Below are 21,863 nucleotides of genomic sequence, written 5' to 3' on the forward strand. Positions count from 1 at the left end.
TTTATAATCTGTGCCAATATTACAGCGGAAATCACAACAGAGCTAGGCTGTTAACTTGTTAATGGCCACAGACGCCGAGTGTGACATCATAGGTCAACCAAAAAAGAAACAAATGAACCGCGCAAAAAGGAAATAAGTGTCCCCCAGTGTACGCGAGGCATACTGTGTATGACCAATAGTCGCATTAGAGAGAGAGCTTGGACACTTGGACTTCACACATAGGTGTGAAAATACAAAAAAAAGAACAATTTGAGAAATCAGACTAATTTAGTGCATGGAAACGTAGTATGTGTTGTTCATGGGTAAGGGATCTGTGGTTCCTACCTTTACGTCATGGATCATTATCCTTCAAAATGGCTCTGGAATCTCTGTGAGATTGATACTATTTTGATCATATCTATTTACTCGCAAAAATGTTAAATATTTTGGTGTTATAAATCATATATATATATATTTATGTTAGTGTGAAAAAAATTAAAAATAAATAAATAAAATATATTTATATATATATATATTTATGTGTGTGTATATATATATATATATATATATATATATATATATATATATATATATATATATATATATATATATATATATATATATATATATATATATATATATATATATATATATATATATATATATATATATATATATATATATATATATATATATATATATATATATGTGTGTGTATATATCAGTGACCTGCGGTGAGGTTCATGGCTGGTGAGGCACTGACTTCATCACAGTCAGATTTGCAAACATATGAACCCTAAAGAGTATCTTATTCACCATTTGATTGGCAGCAGTTAACGGATTATGTTTAACAGCTCATACCAGCATTCTTCCCTGCTTGGCACTCAGTATCAAGGGTTGGAATTGGGGGTTAAATCACCAAAATTTATTCCCGGGCACGGCGTCGCTGCTGCCCACAGGGGGTGAACAAGGGAATGGGTCAAATGCAGAGGACAAATTTCACCACACCTAGTGTGTGTGTGACAATCATTGGTACTTTAACTTAACTTTAACTTTACACATACAAACTGTAGCACACAAAAAAGTATATTTAATAAAAAAAAAATGTTATTATGGTCTTACCTTTACTTATAAATGAAGTCCATGCGCCGCTGTTGTGCTGGATTAATGCACTCCCGTCGTAGAATGCTCCCCCTGACGGGAGTGTTATATCAACTAAAGCCCACACTTAAACTTTCCACGTGCAAGATTTAATCTATTTAAAAAAGTTATTTAATAAGAAGCCAAAAAGTGCAAAAACAATAATGTTCGTGTTGGAGGAGTTGTGAATGAATGAAATAGGAAATCCGTGCTGCACTCTGCAGGTGTACCTAATGTTGTGGCCCTGCGGTTATTCACAACACCTCCAACATGAACATTACTGTTTTTGCACGTTTTGGCTTCTTAATAAATAACTTTTTTAAATAGTGTAACCGAGGGTTTATAAATGTCGCCTATACTGTATGAAACTACGAAATAATAAACACGGAGGCTCCAGTTTACACGAGGATCACTTTATTTACCTTCTTTCAAAAACCTCCGCTCCACTCCAACGTGTCATCACTTCCGCTCTTAGCGCCTTCAAAATAAGAGCGCAAGGCATATACTGTATAACCAGTGTTGGGTTAGTTACTGAAAACCAGTAACTAGTTACAATTACTAGTTACTTAATTTCAAAAGTAACTCAGTTACTAACTTAGTTACTTACATCAAAAAGTAATGCGTTACTGTGAAAAGTACTGTTATTGCACTGGAGAATAATACAATCTGTTGATCAACTTGACATGCATTTTTATTTTCATTTTAACATAATTAATGAAAAACAGTGCAACATAAAAAGGCATTTCTCCTTTCTTTAAACTTGGACCAATGACCATTAATAAAAAACAAGTTAAAGTGCAACATAAGAAGGCACATCATCTTCCTTGAAACATAGATAGTGAAATAAAGCCTGACATCTGGAGTGATGCTGCTGTCTTCCACACTTGGAGCCATGGATTGTAGAATCCTTGTTTTCAGTGGCAGGATCATTGACACAGATGGTGAAGTTTCAGTGCTCAGTAGAGATGTAACACTTTTGAGGGGTTTAAGCACCTGGAGGACCTCCTCTGCCACTCTCACATCATCAGACAGGGTTGATGATGTCTTTGACATTTGCCTTCAGATGCAGAGTATATAGCGGCCTGCTGCTGCAACATATCATAAGTGGAGTTCCACTTCGTTGGGACATCATGTATGAGCTTTATGAGTAGGCATCTTTAGCATTTCTTGCTTTGTCTTAAGCACATGAGCAGCTGTTGTGCTAGGAAACCTCCTTCCTGATCCATCCTATTGACTGAGATTCCCTTCTGTGATGCCAAATTCACTACATGTGCAAAGCACCTACCTGTGGTCCCAGTCCTGCCTCATTCACTGCAATTATTTGAATTTTGTGTCAGTACCTGCGCAAGGTGACTCTCGTAGAGGGGGCGTGTCTTCTCATCTGCCAGTCTGCTGTGATAAAGTGAGCGCTTATCGTCACATAGTTTCCCTGGACGTGCACCAGTCTGTCGTGAGCGCAACTGGTGATGCTCGGGATAGTTCATCCACAACTTTTTTCTTCTCCTACTCATAAAGATCTGGCACAATCTTATCGCTGAAGTGGGTGCGCGACGGGATGCCGTAACGTGGCTCAAGCACGTTCAGCATGTGTTTAAAACCCTCGTTTTGCACAACGGAGTCTGCACCTATAAACACACCGATTAAATGGCGCGGGGCGTTCAAGCTCCTCCGTTACTCCGCTCGCCATGACCACGCAGTGTGTGGACTGAACGTGCATGCGAACAACCTTTTTGTTTTGTTTTATATATCAAACCACGGATCACGTGTGTGCCTCCCCTTCCCATACCCACACCCAGACACACACACACGCCTCTTTTCTTCTCTCTGGCCTGTGACAGAGGAAGATTTAGAAGAACGACACCGCAGCGCATCTGTTTCTAGCCGATACTACATAAAAAATAACGTAAAATAACGCAGTAACGCATCATGCAGTAACGGTAACTGAGTTACTGAATATAAAAAAATAACGCGTTAGATTACTAGTTACCGCCGAAACTAACGGCGTTACAGTAACGCGTTACTTTGTAACGCGTTAGTCCCAACACTGTGTATAACAGCGTGTAACAGGAATTAACATCACAAAGAGGAAAGCCCATAAAAATAGGTTACAATATATATATATATATATATATATATATATATATATATATATATATATATATATATATATATATATATATATATACTGTACATATATATATATATATAGATATATATATATATATATATATATATATATATATATATATATATATATATATATATATATATATATATATATATATATGTACAGTATATATATATATATATATATATATATATATATATATATATGTACATGTATATATATACATATATATATATATATATATATATATATACATATATATATATATATATATATATATATATACATATATATATATATATATATATATATATATATATATATATATATATATATATATATATATATATATATATATATATATATATGAATGATTATAGCTTTAATATCTTTAATTTAGAGGCAACTTGCTCCCCTCACCTCCCAGGGGGTGAACATGCGGAATGATAATTTCACCACCCCTAGTGTGTGTGTGACTATCGTTGGGACTTTAACTTGAACTTGTTTTATGTATTTTTTTATTTATTTTACATATTAATCACAATCCCTATGAAAGAAAAGCATACACGGTTTTTTTTTTTACTTTTTTTTTTTACTTTTAAGCATTCTAACTCTAAAAAAATGCTACCAATAGAGGTAATGTGTGTCATTACATCATTGTGTCTATTGTGGTCATAAAGCCATCTAAAAAAACATCCAAAAACCGGCAAGAATACTCTATTTACGTCCCATGACCTTGATATTAACTAAGTTTTAGCGATATTGTTATGAGTACTAAGGTTAACAAACTACTTTTAGCAGCGCATTAATCACTGGCGGTTATGCTGCTATTGACATACAGTATTGAGCCGGTGAGCTGCTCTATCACCTGAGTTGGTTAAAGTTAATTCTAGATTATAAATCATGCCTCTGACCTGGATGGTATAAGGTTGTGGCCATAAACTGAGAAATTGGTCAACTTTGACATTTAACTTAGACCCGGAGATGGCGAGAAAGACACGGATCGTGGAAATTCATTTATTACAGTCTAGCCGTAAACCAATTAACAGCGGTAAACAATGGTTTACTGTATCTTATCTTATTAACATGACAGCATGGGGGAGCGATCTCATTGATTACAGTAAATCAGGGGTGTCCATAGGGGAATTTGTTATTTGCCATTTAAAAAGGAAAACACACAAAAAAATGTTTATAGGAAAAAATATCAAAATAGCCCATGCATTCCTTTGAGTTTTAAGTGAGTGGCCCTCATTGGAAAAGTTGTAGACACCCCTGCAATAAATAATGCATCCTTTTTTTTAACTTCATAGATTATTTTGGATTATTTCTGTTGCTTTTTATATGAGTTTGTGAAATGTCACTGTGGAAGAGTGCTCACGGCTCACGGCTCTCTTTTGCGTGTGCATGTGTTTCTACCGTCTGCCTCCAAACAAAGACGTAAAGTTAAGGAAGTAAACAATGCCTGCATTTTGTTTAGAACAAAATACATGATTTTTAATTCTAATGGTGAGAGTTTGGACAGGGTAGAAAACTTCATAAAATACCTTCAATATTTTTATTTTGTTTTACTTCTGTGGATATTTAAACAATCTGCATACCATTCTTTAAGTCCCCAACTGTTGTGGGTAAACTTTAATGGCCCGTTTATAAGAGTCGGTCAGGCTACAGGCCGAAACATGATTATATTTGAAAGTGTCCTTTTTATGTATAAAAAAAATACTTTTGACATAAATTCCAAATTAACAAAAAAAAACGGTCATAAAAAAACAGAAATACTTGTGATGACCTAGCTCATTTTTAATGAATGTTGTACACATTATTTGATTGGGAGAGGCAAAAATAGGACTATGGCAATAATAAAACTTTTGCAAAGAAGTACCGTATTTTAAGGACCATAAGGCGCACTTAAAATGATTTCATTTTCTCAAAAATTGACATTGTGCCTTATAACCGTTGCGCCTAATGTACAGAATAATTCTGGTTGTGCTTACCGACCTCGAAGCTATTTTATTTGGTACATGGTGTAATGATAAGTGTGACCAGTAGATGGCAATCACACATAAGAGATATGTATAGACTGCAAGATGGTGCCAATAAACAACACCAGAACTTTAAATGTTCCATTGAGAATATAAAACATTACACACGGCACTCAAAAATCTGTCAAAAGAAGAAGAATGAAGCCGCACCGCTTGATGGATTGTCGGAGCATTACGTAGTCAGGCGTACTGTGCTTACACATACGGGTATTATTATGGTGTGTGTGTAAGGACCACAAAATGGCTCTTATTAGCAGATATTATCTGGTGTTTTGTTTCGCAATATTATGCAAAAACAACTTTTCTTACCTTCTGGTACCTGCTGATGTGTATTTGGGATCTGCAGGTACATCACCAAATGTGAAAATAAAGTTCACATTTATTAACACTTCATCAGACATGTGGCCAGCAGTGCAAGTTATTTGGAACTCGGACAATCAACATCCAATATTTGCTGGCTAACAAAATTTGACAATTACGACGTTTGACATCCAGACACATTTAATAAAACAGAGCTACTATCCAGTATTTGTAAAAACGGCGTTACAAATGTTTACTAGTAATGAGTAATCTAATTAATTACTTTTGTGTACGTTGCATTGCCGTTACCGATACGCTTGATGTAACATGGCACGCTGCTTTTGATGTGGTTGTATGTCAACATGGCAGTGTTAGAAGCACAGCAAGTTCAATGCAGTAGATATCTTTTTATGAGTGAAAGTAACAACCAGCACCACACTAAAATGAACTTGATATCAAAAAAGAAAGAGGCAACATCACACAGCAAAGACAAGCCAAGTACACACACACGCACACACACACACACACACACACACACGCACACACACACACACACACACACACACACACACACACACACGCACACACACACATTCTTGTATTTGTTACCTTCTTGAGACCTCCGAAAAATGCCTACCTCTTTAGGACCACCCTTTCTAGATATATAAAGATTTGTATTTACAACATTAATAATATATACATACTATACAAATATAAAAAAAGTAGGCTTTTAGTCATTTTTATTCATTTTTTTTGTATGTAAATGGTTTTTAATCTTCATTATTTACATAGTTATTACAGTATGTCTTTATATACATATTTATTTTATTGTTTTAATACATTTTGGCCGAAGGGGGCACATTTCAATTTCTTACACACACTTGTTATTACATATGTTGGCCTGAGGGGGAGTACTTCACATTTTTACACACACTTGTTATTTCGTATGTTGTCCAGAGGGGGAGCACTTTAAAAAACCGACACACAGTCAATTTGAAAAATCCCTCCTTGTAGGGACCACCCTTATTTTGATAGATTTCACCACCAGGGGTGCAAATGAGACATTCTTTATTAGATGCAATGGTTTACCGTATTGGGACCATGATTTTGGTTCTAACTTGTTCACCGGTCCTCATATGGAAGGTACTTTTCCTTGTTGATGTCTCAAGAAGGGTAGACATACAAGAACACACACACACACATACACACACACACACGTGGTAATAATGAAGAACACATCAATGATTTAAGTGACAAGCTTGCAGTCTTACAATATCCCGTTTGTAGAGAAGAAGATATGACAGCCACTGAAGCAAATTCAATCTCTTCATTAACCAGAGGTAACACAATCCAGTGAAAAGATTCAACAGAGCTGCTGTCACTCTCCCGGCAAACGACTGCTGCCAAGTTAATACACACATAAGCTAAAATGCCGCTATGAGTGCGCTCTCGCTGACATCACACATCACTTGGCAAAAGGCACCGCCTTTTAAAGACACACACACACACATACACACTGCTCTCATGAAATGTCTTTCAACTGCGTATGCCAGATAATTACTTTCCCTAGTAATTAATTGCATTTATTAAAGAGTCATTCCTTTAGTTATTCAATTACTTGTTTGGTAAAGTAACAATATTATACTATAATTAATAACTTTTTAAAAGTAATTTTTCCGAACACTGCTCAGAACCAACATGGAACAAAATTGATCTGCTAATAATTCCCAGGAAAACCTACTATGCTAACAAAGCATGAAGAAGACATTCATGCTAACAGCATACATGCTACTAGCATATATGCTTCAAAGAAGTCAATCAAATTAAAACATGTTTGCAAAAGGGTGACTGGTGTTCATAACCAGATGGATTTCTCAAAGACTGAAACATAAATAACATGGACAATGTGCAATAATAACATGTATCTCTACCTTATTTTGTGTTTTACTCAGTCTCCTGGGATCTCAGTTCCCTGAGATCGGTAGGTCGTGAGTTCAAACCCCGGCCGAGTCATAACAAAGACTCTAAAAATGGGACCCATTACCTCCCTGCTTGATACTCAGCATCAAGGGTTGGAATTGCTTCCCTCACCTCCCAGGGTGTGACCAAGGGTGATGGGTCAAATGCAGTGTGTGTGACAATCATGGGTACTTTAACTTTTCACTTTTTACTTATTGTACTGATCTATTCTATGTACAATAATTTGCTGGTTTATAACATCATGTTTTATGTTTTTAATAGGCCCGAAAATAATAGCCTTAATAAATCAAAAAAAGAAGAGACCGACATTAAAACTACTATCGTAAATCTGTGAGAGGACTCAATTAATTACATTTAAAAAAAACTGACGGAAGCAACCATGGCAATGAATAACAGATTACGAGGCAAAATGCTAATTAGAGGCTTAAAAATTCAATTAGCAGCTGTAGAATGAAAAGGCAGATTACTGCAAATTGGGAATTAGATACATGTAGTGAACACTCTACAGCTGAATGTTGGGACAACATTCCCCCCGATCCTCCACTGCTGTGTCTACTTCCGCAGGATATTGCTTTCTGACAAACGTAACGTTGAGACGACTGAGTAGGAACTGTTCAGTTTCGCCAATACTTATTTAGAAAGAATGTTCGGATAATTTTTTGGATAAATATATATACCTAAATAAATGCTTGTAAGAAATATTTACGGTTTTACTGCTGCCACATGCAAGTGAGTAAAATGATTTTGCATTCACATTGAATTATCACATTTGGTAATTGAGCTTATTGCTATAATAATGTTAATACTTATAATAATAATAATTGTTCCTAATGGGATATTCAAATCAACTTGGGTTCAAAATCCCTGTGCTGCGGTGATTTGTATGTATTACCTGTCTGGTTTATTTCGGTGTGTTTGTCAAACAAGGATGCAAAAGACAATCCCTGTCATAGACGGTTGGAGGTTGGACTATGCATGTAAGAAGTGAAGCCATGTTCAGCTTGTTCAGCTCCAGCTTCTTAAGCCTCTCCTTGATACTTCTTTTCCACCCCCCCGAGTGTTCCTCTATCCATCCTTTCATGTCTTCGTCTCCTTTCTAGTGCTGCTTTGACCCTTTTTCTCCCACCAACCTCCCGATTTTCTTTGCCGCACTGCTCTTGATTCTGTGTGATCATATGTCCCGCTTCACACTGAAGTAAACATTGGAACATGGGCTCTGAATAAGAGTGGGACAAAGTATTACCCAGGGAATATTGTGATGTATTGAATGGATTATTAAAGTGTGCAGCCATCACTGTGAGTCCAGTTGCTAGCGATTTAACATTTTTGTAATATTGCACCAATAGTGCTCTATTTCTCAACAAGATTCTTGTTCATGCCCTTGGAGTCCATTCTAGTCTTGTGTAGGTCTACATTATTGTCCCTAATTTCAGCTTTTTTGGTCTTGCCCAATGTGGTGTAGAGGTTTGAATGAAAAGAGTATTTGGGGACAATTGATTTTAATCATATTCTAAGCCAAACAAGACAAAAAAGTCCTTAGGTTTTGGAGGGTGTAAAACATTTTGAAGTATTTTTTTCTTTGCTTAAATTTCTCAATAAACCAATCCTAAATAAAAAGATCACACATGAAGTGTTTTTAATTTTTTTACAGAAGGCCTTTTGATCAAATAATGTCACGGCTTTAAATTAATACAATAACTCACGTCATGCAAATTTATAGTGAATGAAAAATGAGGTAAGATTAAAAAAAACAAAAAACATGGCATGTTAAAATGTAAAAAAAAAAAGAAAATTTTTATGCCCTTTGAAAAATGAAGGACTTACAAGTATACGTCCTGTATGGCCTTTGAGTATAGTCGAATAACGACCAGTGTATTTTATACCTGTGAAAGAATTGAACATTGAAATGTTAAAGTTTAACATAAAAAACGTCTTAGGAAAAGTCATGTATAATGGAGTAACAAAACAAAAATTATGGCGAAAATACAGCAACATTTTACTGATAGGACAAAAGAGTCATCTTCTCTCCCCCTATCTCACTATTATTATTTATATTGGAAATTGGACCAATATTAACAAAAAAAACAGATTATATCAAGTTGAATCGAAAATCTCTGACATAAGCAGTCTTGCAACGCGTTTACCTGTGCAAAGCTGGACAGCCAGTTTACATCTAATTGTCTTCAAGTACGCACAAAAGGTTGGTATTTTCTTGTTGTTTAGTCAAGCCATTTACAAAAGGTAAACATGGTAGGTTACTAGGAGCTAGCAACTACACAACAGCAAAGCGAGCAATAAGACACAAGTAAGACATACGTAATACGTTTCTTTATTTGAGCAATATTTCAGTCTAAAACAAGACATTTGTCAATATAAACAAGTATCAAATAATTATAGTTGCACATTGCACATTACTTACACATACAAAGTCTGAGGCAGAAGTGTATTAGAATATTAGAAAGTATCCAGTAACAAACATGTCAATCACTTACTACATCTGGATCTTATAAATCATAAGTCAATTCCAGACAGTTAACAATAAATAGTTTCTGTTTTTTATACCTACCATTGTTCACTATTTTCGTCATTGTACTTGATCAAACCGGTATTGGCCTATACTCAAGGCTTCTATAATCGTATCCTATCCTATCAGTAATGAGGACCCCTAATTGTATATGCATATGGCCCTATTATTTCATTTATTTAAGTAAAAAAAGCCTTTTCCAATTCAGTCTTTTTATATGATTTCAATGACATTCACAAGTTTTTGAAAAATTCCATCGTCCATTATTGCCAAAAAACCACAGCCAAAAAAGGTGTAATGGCAAAGTCCGCCTCATTATTAATTAACAACTTAATGCACTTGTGCCTCACTGTGCATGTTCAAAAGCTGGATGAATACCAATAAGAATGTGCGTACCGTATTTTTCGGACGACAGCCCATTGGATTATAAATTGCACTGCCGGTGAACGGGTGTATTCAGGTCTATGTATATACAAAAGGCACACCGGATTAGAAGGTGCGTTAAAAGGGTCATATTATGATGTGTTATAATACGTTTAAAGGCCTACTGAAAGCCACTACTACCGACCACGCAGTCTGATAGTTTATATATCAATGATGAAATCTTAACATTGCAACACATGCCAATACGGCCGGGTTAACTTATAAAGTGCAATTTTAAATTTCCCGGGAAATATCCGGCTGAAAACGTCTCGGTATGATGACGTTTGCGCGTGACGTCACGGATTGTAGCAGACATTATGGAACAGCACGGTGGCCAGTTCAAGTCGTCTGTTTTCATCGCAAAATTCCACAGTATTCTGGACATCTGTGTTGGTGAATCTTTTGCAATTTGTTTAATGAACAATGAAGACAGCAACGAAGAAAGCTGTAGGTGGGATCGGTGTATTAGCGGCTGGCTACAGCAACACAACGCCGTCCGCCGCCGCGGCGCTGTCCTCACCGGTGTCTGGGTTGACTTCCTCCGTCTCCGGGCCGCCGACCACACCGATGATCGTGGTGAAGTCCTCCGTCGCGCCGTCGATCGCTGGAACGCAGGTGAGCACGGGTGGTGATGAGCAGATGAGGGCTGGCGTAGGTGGAGAGCTAATGTTTTTAGCATAGCTCTGTCGAGGTCCCGTAGCTAATTTAGCTTCAATGGCGTCGTTAGCAACAGCATTGCTAGGCTTCGCCAGGGGGGACAGCATTAACCGTGTGGTTACAGGTCCAGGGTTTAGTTCAGTGTCTCCTGAGAGTAGAAGTAATAGTAGTATTGTTGATCTTCGGTCTATCCTTCCAGTCAGGGGCATGTTTCTTCTGTTTCTATCCGCAGTTAAGCACGATGCTATCACGTTAGCTCCAAAGCTAAAGTGCTTGGCTGAGTCACTGTGAATGTCCATTTTGCATTCTCGACTCTCATTTTCAAGAGGATATAGTATCTGAGGTGGTTTAAAATACAAATCCATGATCCACAATAGAAAAAGAAGAAAGTGTGGAATCCAATGAGCCCTTGTACCTAAGTTACGTCCTGCACTGCACTCTAATCCTTCACTCTCACTTTCCTCATCCACGAATCTTTCATCCTCGCTCAAATTAATGGGGTAATCGTCGCTTTCTCGGTCCGAATCGCTCTCGCTGCTGGTGGGAATGATTGTAAACAATTTGCAGATGTGAGGCGCTCCACAACCTGTGACGTCACGCTACTTCCGGTACAGGCAAGGCTTTTTTATCAGCGAGACCAAAAGTTGCGAACTTTATCGTTGATGTTCTCTACTAAATCCTTTCAGCAAAAATATGGCAATATCGCGAAATGATGTATGACACATAGAATGGACCTGCTATCCCCGTTTAAATACGAAAATTTAATTTCAGTAGGCCTTTAAAAGACTTCATTGTGGTCTACATAACATGTATTTGTGGTTCTTTGGTCAGCATTTTGCATAGATTACGTTTTACAGACTATGATATGATTTGGCGTTTTCTGACAGTCTCTTCAGGATGCGCCGTATGTTGGGCAGGTTTTATTTAGGTGGCTCCACCTCCACAGGGTCTTCTCCCCGTGATCTTTTGTTGTAGTTAATAGCGCTTCCATAGCTAATCTACAGACAGATTAAGAAATAACTAAATTCTACCTTATATTACAAATGGCAACAGCTGAGGATGAATGCCCCACAACAAGAGGATAATAAAAAGAAGGAGCTTAATGACTACGGTGCAAACTATAATTGCGGACACGCCCACATTTTTGCGACTTATGCAGCTCCCAAATAGACAACAGCGGGAACCAACGGGTAAGAAAAGTTGGTTTTGCATAATAGGTCGAAACAAAACGCCATGTATTATGTCTCCTAACAGGTGCCATTTTGCAGTCCTTATACACACATCGTAATAATACCGGCACAGCTGACTATGGTAGCCGTAAGGCTCCGATAATCAAGCGGTGCAGATTCGTAGCTTACCAAAGTCATACTAAAACATTCTGACGGATTTTTGAGCGCCGTGTGTAATGTTATATGTTCTCAATGAAACGTCAAAGTTTTAGTCTTACTTTTTGGAGTCATTAAATGAAAAGGCTTCATTCGACCTGCAGTACACACGTACAGTCACGATCAAAAGTTTACATACACTTGTAAAGAACATAATGTCATGGCTGTCTTGAGTTTTCAATACCTTCTACAACTCTTATTTTTTTGTGATAGAGTGATTGGAGCACATACTTTATAGTCACAAAAAACATTCATGAAGTTTGGTTCTTTTATGAATTTATTATGGGTCTACTGAAAATGTGACCAAATCTGCTGGGTCATAAGTATACATACAGCAATGTTAATATTTGGTTACATGTCCCTTGGCAAGTTTCACTGCAATAAGGCGCTTTTGGTAGCCATCCACAAGCTTCTTGCAAGCTTCTGGTTGAATTTTTGACCACTCCTCTTGACAAAATTGGTGCAGTTCAGCTAAATTTGTTGGTTTTCTGACATGGACTTGTTTCTTCAGCATTATACACACGTTTAAGTCAGGACTTTGGAAAGGCCATTCTAAAACCTTCATTCTAGCCTCATTTAGCCATTCCTTGACCACTTTTGATGTGTGTTTGGGGTCATTGTCCTGTTGGAACACCCAACTGCGCCCAAGACCCAACCTCCAGGCTGATACTTTTAGGTTGTCCTGAAGAATTTGGAGGTAATCCTCCTTTTTCAGAAGCTTGCCAGAAGCCTGTGGATGGCTACCAAAAGTGCCTTATTGCAGTGAAACTTGCCAAGGTACATGTAACCAAATATTAGCATTGCTGTATGTTTACTTTTGACCCAGCAGATTTGGTCACATTTTCAGTAGACCCATAATAAATTCATAAAAGAACCAAACTTCATTAATGTTTTTTGTGACCAACAAGTATGTGCTCCAATCACTCTATCACAAAAAAATAAGAGTTGTAGAAGATATTGGAAACTCAAGACAGCCATGACATTACGTTCTTTACAAGTGTATGTAAACTTTAGATCGCGACTGTATATCTTATGTGAGACTGACATCTACTGGTCACACTTATCCATACACTATGTACCATATAAAACTCATTCGAGGTCTGCACAACTAGAAATAATTAATACACAAGGCGCACCATGTTATAAGGCGCACAGTTGATATGTTTAGGAAAAATACAACTACTACTACTACTAATTACTAAGGAACGGCGTGGCGAAGTTGGTAGAGTGGCCGTGCCAGCAATCAGGAGGGTTGCTGGTTACTGGGGTTCAATCCCCACCTTCTACCATCCTAGTCACGTCCGTTGGGCAAGACACTTCACCCTTGCTCCTGATGGCTGCTGGTTAGCGCCTTGCATGGCAGCTCCCGCCATCAGTGTGTGAATGTGTGTGTGAATGGGTGAATGTGGAAATACTGTCAAAGCGCTTTGAGTACTTTGAAGGTAGAAAAGCGCTATACAAGTATAACCCATTTATCATTTATTTATTATATAACTAATTTTAAGTGCGCCTTATATTTAGAAAAAAACGGTAACTTCAAGCAAATAGAATAACACTAATGTGTTGAATTTAGTAAGATGTAAATCAGCAGCGAATGGAATACCTGTGTTCTTCTGCACTGTATGTGTTATCTAAGTATTTGTGCTACCTGCAAAGCAACAGATCAAATAATTACCCAGAAAGTTGCCTTTTTTACAAGTCAGCTAATGTGTCAGCTGGCAGCGTACTTTTGTCGGGGATAAGACATTTGTTTTAAGGTTGTAGATTAAACGTGTAGTACTTGTGGTCAAACGGTTAATTGAAAATGTAAGACGACGTAGTGTCCTCATGGGCACGTGCTTTACTTTGTGTGCGTTAGTGCAGCTGCGGGCAGCGCTATGATCCACACATGAACAGACAGCTGCACAACTTACATAAGACACACAATCTGAATTCACATCAGTATTCCATGTCGCCTCCTTTCTAGGTGTTGTCACAGTGGCTTTATGTCCTTGCTGCCATCAAAACATAAGTACAATAACTTCCACAAAAGAGAGAAATTGATAGCAAGCAGCATTACAAGCAGGTTTTAACCTTTTTGTGTAAGTAAATTTTTAAGAAACATATTGACACTACAGTAATTTACAGTACTTGTTTGATCATCCATAATTAATTGACTCAACATTCAACTCATCAGCATGCGTGAAAGTCAAGTACACAGAGTGGCTCATTAGTTAGAGAAAGCTTTAGGGGATTATAAACAATACCCGTCTGTCAAAATTCACGTTGTGCACTCAATCACTAATACTGAAGGTGTTTAACATCTTCTCATGCTTGCTTTTTTTAAATTTCCTAAAACGCTTAAACATATTATACCCAAAGACTGTAGTTGTAAAGCCTGCCTTTCCAGTAAAGGCCTGGCTTTGGGCTCTTTTGAAAGCGAACAATAATTAGTGTGCAACTGATACTGCGACAGAAAAAATATATACGCTATTATAGGTTCACTGATGTTTTTTTCAGAAACAACTAGTTTGTAGGTATGAACTGGAAAACACAATATTAACGCGTTAACACATGCAATTCATCACAACATATCCCAAAATAATGTGTACACTAGCACATTTAGTATGTAGTTAACTACCATATTTTTTGGACTATAAGGCGCACTTAAAATCCTTTAATGTTTTTAAAAATTGACAGTGCACCTTATACCCTGGTGCGCCTAATGTACCTAATAATGCTGGTTGGGCTTACCGACCTCGAAGCAATTTTATTTGGTACATAGTGTAATGATAAGTGTGACCAGTAGTGGGCTGTCACACATAAGATGTATGTGCAGACTGCAAGTTGACGCCCGTTCAATAAATGACACGAGCAAGTACCCATAAGCAAGCAACACCATAACTTGATGTCTCATTGGGAATATAGAACATTTCACACGGCGTTCAAAAATCTGTTCAAATGTTTTAGTACGATTTTGGTAAACTACGAATCCACACCGCATGATGGAACGCGGAGCATTACGGCTACTGAAGTCAGACATACTGTCCCTCAACATACGGGTTTTATTATGGTGTGTGAATAAGGACCTCAAAACGGCACCTATTAGGAGACATATTATTTGTTTTGCAGTATTATGCAGAGGTGGGTAGTAACGCGCTACATTTACTCTGTTACATCTACTTGAGTAACTTTTGGGATAAATTGTACTTCTAAGAGTAGTTTTAATGCAACATACTTTTACTTTTACTTGAGTCTATTTATAGAGAAGAAACGCTACTTTTACTCCGCTACTTTTTCTCCGCTACTTTTACTCCGCTACTTTTACTCCGCTACTTTTACTCAGCTACTTTTATCTACATTCAGCTCGCTACTCGCTACTAATTTTTATCGATCTGTTAATGCACGCTTTGTTTGTTTTGGTCTGTCAGACAGACCTTTAAAGTGCCTGCGTTTCACCAAATACAGTCACTGGTGACGTTTCACTCCGTTCCACCAATCAAATGCAGTCACCGGTGACGTTTGACTCCGTTCCACCAATCAAATGCAGTCACTGGTGACGTTGGACCAATCAAACAGAGCCGGGCGGTCACATGACCTGACTTAAACAAGTTGAAAAACTTATTGGGGTGTTACCATTTAGTGGTCAATTGTAAGGAATATGTACTGTACTGTGCAATCTACTAATAAAAGTTTCAATCAATCAATCAAAAGTGTGAAGGAAAAAAGACACTTTTTTATTTCAACCGTACATCCCGTCAAAAGCCTAAAGACTAACCTGACCGCACAGTTCCTGTCTTCACAAAAAAAGTGCTGCTCCATCGCGCCTGCGCTTACAAAATAAGAGTCTCCGAAAGCCAGCGCAAACAAGCTAGCAAGCTACGGAGTTTGCCGCCAATGGATTTCTTGTAAAGTGTATAAAAACAAATATGGAAGCTGGACAAATAGGATGCCAAAAACCAACCACTTTCATGTGGTATTAGACAGAAAGGAGGAACTTTTTTTCTCCTCCATTTGAAAACGTGGACGTTATCAGCACTACTGTCTGATTCCAATCAATGCAAGTCATCAGAATCAGGTAATACACCAACTTATATTCTTGTCTTCATGAAAGAAAGGAATCTATATGTTAAACATGCATGTATATTCATTAAAACACCTTTAACATGTAAACAAAAACGGCAAAATAAATAAATATAAATTATATACTGTAAATATCAATGTATGAATATATATGTGTGTATATATATATATATATATATATATATATATATATATATATATATATATATATATATATATATATATATATATATAAATAAATATAAATTATATATATATATATATATATATATATATATATATATAAATAAATATAAATTATATACTGTAAATATCAATGTATGTATATATATGTGTGTATATATATATATATATATATATATATATATATATATATATATATATATATATATATATATATATATATATATATATATATATATATATACACACATATATATACATACATTGATATTTACAGTATATAATTTATATTTATTTATGCACATCTGATGTGTGTGTATGTTACTCATCAGTTACTCAGTACTTGAGTAGTTTTTTCACAACATACTTTTTACTTTTACTCAAGTAAATATTTGGGTGACTGTGTTGTCTGTCTTTTTGTAAATAATCCAGACGAGGCGTGTTGGCTGAGTTCTAAACGTTTACTCATAAAGCGTGCTCATCACAACATTCTAGCTCCCGGCATCGCCACATACACCACCACATCTCTGGCTACCGCGCATGCTCATAACTCCCGTTGCATGCTGGGTAGTGTAGTTCTTATATTACCTGGAACATAACATCACATCTTCCCCCCTATAAAGAAATAGTGTTTAACTCAACAAAGTGTTATTTTTTTTTGTTTAGCATTGTAACCACATTTGCAATCATATAATTTTCTCTTTATAGACATCTCTTTCAACAAAGACACATAAACAGTTATGTCAACACTTTTTTTTTTTTTTTTTTTTTTTAAACTCTCAAGACCTCAGAATCCTTAACAAGTCTCAATCAGCCTCTTTGGTGGCTGAACATGTCTCTTCGGTCTAGAGTTGGACAGTCTCTCAACAGCAGGTGACGCGGACGCTGCTGTCAGTCCTTGGTCAGCAAGGTCAGGCTCCGTGTCAGCAAGTTCTGCAGGTCCAGCTGAGTCCTGTTGAGCCTTCTCCTGAGCTGCAATGTTGCCTTCAGTCAGCTGTAGTTGAAGATCCGTTCCTACTTTGTAGTAAGGTCTGTGGGGCACTGGATGAGTCATCAGTGGCTCCGCTTGTTGTTTTGGCCTGTAAGTTCGGCAAACTCCACATGACGCTGTTGTTTGGCTAATATCCTGATTGATCCTTGGCCAGAACATTACTTCTCTAGCCCTCCTTTTACACTTGACTTCACCGAGGTGGCCTTCGTGTATCTTTTCGAGCATCTGTTTGCGCAGTGAGTACGGAATAACAAATTTGCTCCCTTTTAGCACTATGTCATCCACCACTGTAAGCTCAGCTCTACAATTCCAGTAGTCTTGTATTTTCAAGGGGCAATCCTTTTTGTTGTCAGGCCATCCATTCTGTACTGTGCTCTTGAGTTCTTTCATAGTTTCATCAGCAATAGTCTCTTTCCGTATTTGTTCTGTTCTGTCTGCAGTCACCGGCAAAGATGTCACTACCATATCTACATATGCCTGTATCTCTGTGCTATTATCACTGTCTGCAAGTTCTCTCTTGTCCACTGCTCTAGACAATGTGTCGGCTGTGTACATATATTTTCCTTGTGTATATATCATGTGCACGTCATATTTTTGCAGTCGAATTAGCATGCGCTGTATTCGTACTGGACAATCATTCAACGGTTTGTTCATGATAGACACCAACGGTTTATGATCGGTTTCCACTTGAAACATCTGTCCATATACATATTGATGGAAACGCTCACATGCATACAAACTTGCTAACAGTTCTTTTTCAATTTGAGCATACCTGGTCTCTGCACTTGTCAGTGCTCTGGAAGCATAGGCGACAGGTAGCCACTGCTCTTCATGTTGCTGCAGTAGCACTGCTCCCAGGCCGTACTGCGATGCATCTGCCGAGATCCTGGTGCTCTTCTCGGGGTCATAAAACTTTAACACGGGCTCCTGTGTAAGAGTCTCTTTCAGTTTCAGAAAACATTGTTCTTGCTCGTGGGACCATATCCATTCATTCTTTTGTTCAAGAAGACTCCTGAGAGGTGCTGACTGTGTTGACAGTTGTGGGACAAACTTGGCAAGATAGGTGACCATCCCCAGGAAACGTCTGACCTCATCTTTGTTGGTTGGCCTTTCCATGTTGTTGATTGCTGAAGTTTTTCTCGGGTCTGGCTTCACGCCCTCTTCACTCACAACATCTCCCACAAAGGTAAGTGACTTCACTCCAAACTCACATTTTTCTTTGTTAAGTTTCAGGTTCACCTCCCTTGTCTTGTCTAGCACTTGTCTCAGTCTTTCGTCGTGTTCTTTTCGGGTTGAGCCCCACACTATGATATCATCCATCATTGTCTCAACTCCGGGTATGTGCTCAAAAATCATATGAATGGTCTTATGATATACTTCAGGCGCTGACAAGATGCCGTATGGTAGACGAAGAAACCTGTACCTGCCCTCCGGGGTGTTAAATGTGCACAGTCTTGAACTCTCCTCGCCAAGCTTCATCTGCCAGAAACCTGATGAAGCATCTAATTTGCTGAACCATTTTGCTCCAGCAAATTGTGCCATGATCTCTTCCCTGGTTGGTAACTTGAAATGCTCTCTTCTGATTGCTTTATTTAGGTCTCTTGGATCCAAGCATATTCTTAGGGCACCTGTTTTCTTTTGCACAACAACCAGCGAGCTGACCCATTCAGTTGGCTCATCTATTCTTTTAATGACTCCCAACTTTTCCATTCGCGCTAGTTCATCTTTCAGTTTTTCACGCAGAGCAAATGGGACTTTCCTGCACGGGTGCACAACAGGAAACACATTTTTATCTACACATATTTTATGTAGTCCAGGTAGACATCCAAGTCCTTGAAAGCAGTCCTTATACTCTTCCATGAGTGTGTCCTGAGCATTTGTAGTTTCTTGAGATGTCACCACAAACACTCTTTTGACAAGATTGAGCTTGGTGCATGCACTGAGTCCCAGGATTGGTTGTACACTCATATCCACGATCAGTAGCTGTGCTCTCATTTGTCGACCCTTGTGTTTAAAAGTTGCAATACATCCGCCTTTAACAGGAACTCGTTCTCCAGTGTATCCACTTACTTTGGTTTTTACTGGATGGATTTTGCTCTTTACAGTCAGTGTTTTGTAATCTTCCAAAGATAGCAGGTTTACGTGAGCACCTGTATCTAACTTGAATGGTATTGTTGTCTGATTCACTGTAATTGGAACAATCCATTCTTCTTTTTCAATTGTGCATGCTTGCACCACATTGACAATAAACTCCTCCTTATCATCATCTTCTTCAACTGTGTGAACTTTCTTTCTTGAAGCTGCTTTGCAACACTTTGCATAGTGATTGCTCCTTCCACAGTTGTTACATGTTTTTCCATATGCAGGACAATATTTCGGCTTGTGGCTGCCTCCACATTTACCACATTTAAATTCCATGGATTTGTCTTTTTGATCCTTTTGTTTGGTACACATTTTATTTTTCCATTGTTCTTTATGTATGGCATGCACTGTTGTTTCACCTCTCCGTAGCTCTTTTGCTTGAGCTCTGGTGGTCTCAGCTGCTCTACACATACTGACACACTTATCTAACGTAAGCCCAGTTTCTCGAAGCAGTCTTTCTCTCAGTGCATTATCCATTGTACCACAAACAATCCTATCTCTCACTAGTGAGTCTCTCAGAGTGTCAAATTCACATGTTTTGCTTAGCGTGTGAAGCTCTGCCATGTACTGATCAAAAGGTACTCCTTGCTTTTGGTCATGTGTGAAAAACTTATACCTCTCAAATGTCACGTTTTGACGAGGCACAAAGTATTCTTCAAACTTTGTCATTAGCTGTTCCAGAGTCAAATTAGCTTCATCCAGCTGAAAGCTATTATATATGTCCAAAGCATCTTCTCCAATAACATGCAAAAGAATGTGAGCTTTCAGCTTTTCATTATCAGCTCCTGCTCCGCTTGCTGCTAAATATATATTAAATCTTTGCTTAAAACGCTTCCAGTTATCGGCAAGATTAGCATTTAGTAGCATTGGGCTAGGTGGACTTAGCTTTTCCATGGCTGTACTTTGGGGTAGTTACCGGGACTCCACAGCTCTTTGTGTTGTTGGCTTTCCTCCAACTCGGGCACAAGATCCTCTTCTATTCGTTCAATCTGTCCCTTGTCCTCTGTGTCACTTTACCGCCACTCAAAGTCTTCACACACGCAGCAAACTCCTCTGGAATGTGGCGTCCTTCGCACGTTTTCACTCACGCGACCGGAGACATCTTCCTTCCGCTCGTCTTTCGTGGCTCCCTCGTGGCAAACATTCCGTCCGACGCTGCTCACGGCCACTTCTGACACCATGTGTTGTCTGTCTTTTTGTAAATAATCCAGACGAGGCGTGTTGGCTGAGTTCTAAACGTTTACTCATAAAGCGTGCTCATCACAACATTCTAGCTCCCGGCATCGCCACATACACCACCACATCTCTGGCTACCGCGCATGCTCATAACTCCCGTTGCATGCTGGGTAGTGTAGTTCTTATATTACCTGGAACATAACATCACAGTGACTACTCCTTACTTTTACTTGAGTAATAAATCTCTAAAGTAACAGTACTCTTACTTGAGTACAATTTCTGGCTACTCTACCCACCTCTGGTATTATGCAAAACCAACTTTCCTTACCTGTTAGAGTCTGCGCCGTAGTCAATGAGGCTATGTCTACACTAAGCCGGATAACCCCTTAAACAAATAATTATTTAGCATAAGCATCGTGTCAGCGACACTAAACCATCATTTAAGGTAACCTTCCTTGGAAATTTTTTTACACGGGTAAGTGCGCCGTGTATTTCTTGAATCTCAGACTCTTAGCTTTGTATGGACTCATTGATCGTTTACAAACTGAGTTCAGAGAGGAAGTGACGCCAGAAAGACCGCACCCCACACAGCAAGTGGCATCAGAAAGAACGCGCCACAGCCAGCTTCATACCAACCGGTTCGGTAACTCGGCAGTGTTATGTTCAAATAACAGACACAACAGCCTCGCTCAACTTCACAACAGCACTCTCCTTTATTTCAGTAACTTCCTCAAAAGGCCCAGCCCAACTACGG

At 38.1% G+C, this 21,863-nt stretch overlaps 2 protein-coding genes across 2 annotated transcripts in view; one reads left to right on the forward strand and one right to left on the reverse strand.

Moving 5' to 3' along the window:
- The window catches only part of LOC133638614 (netrin receptor DCC-like), a 321,291-nt gene that overhangs the window by 193,456 nt on the left and 105,972 nt on the right, over nucleotides 1-21,863 (forward strand). The gene's annotated exons all lie outside the window — the stretch shown is intronic.
- Nucleotides 17,288-20,419, reverse strand: LOC133638585 (uncharacterized protein K02A2.6-like). The gene has a single exon (XM_062031364.1). It carries the CDS (start codon nucleotides 20,408-20,410, stop codon nucleotides 17,597-17,599), a length of 2,814 nt encoding a protein of 937 aa, XP_061887348.1. The 5' UTR covers nucleotides 20,411-20,419; the 3' UTR covers nucleotides 17,288-17,596.

This window comes from Entelurus aequoreus, linkage group LG21 (assembly GCF_033978785.1).
Source record: "Entelurus aequoreus isolate RoL-2023_Sb linkage group LG21, RoL_Eaeq_v1.1, whole genome shotgun sequence".
In the NCBI taxonomy this organism is placed as follows: domain Eukaryota; kingdom Metazoa; phylum Chordata; class Actinopteri; order Syngnathiformes; family Syngnathidae; genus Entelurus; species Entelurus aequoreus.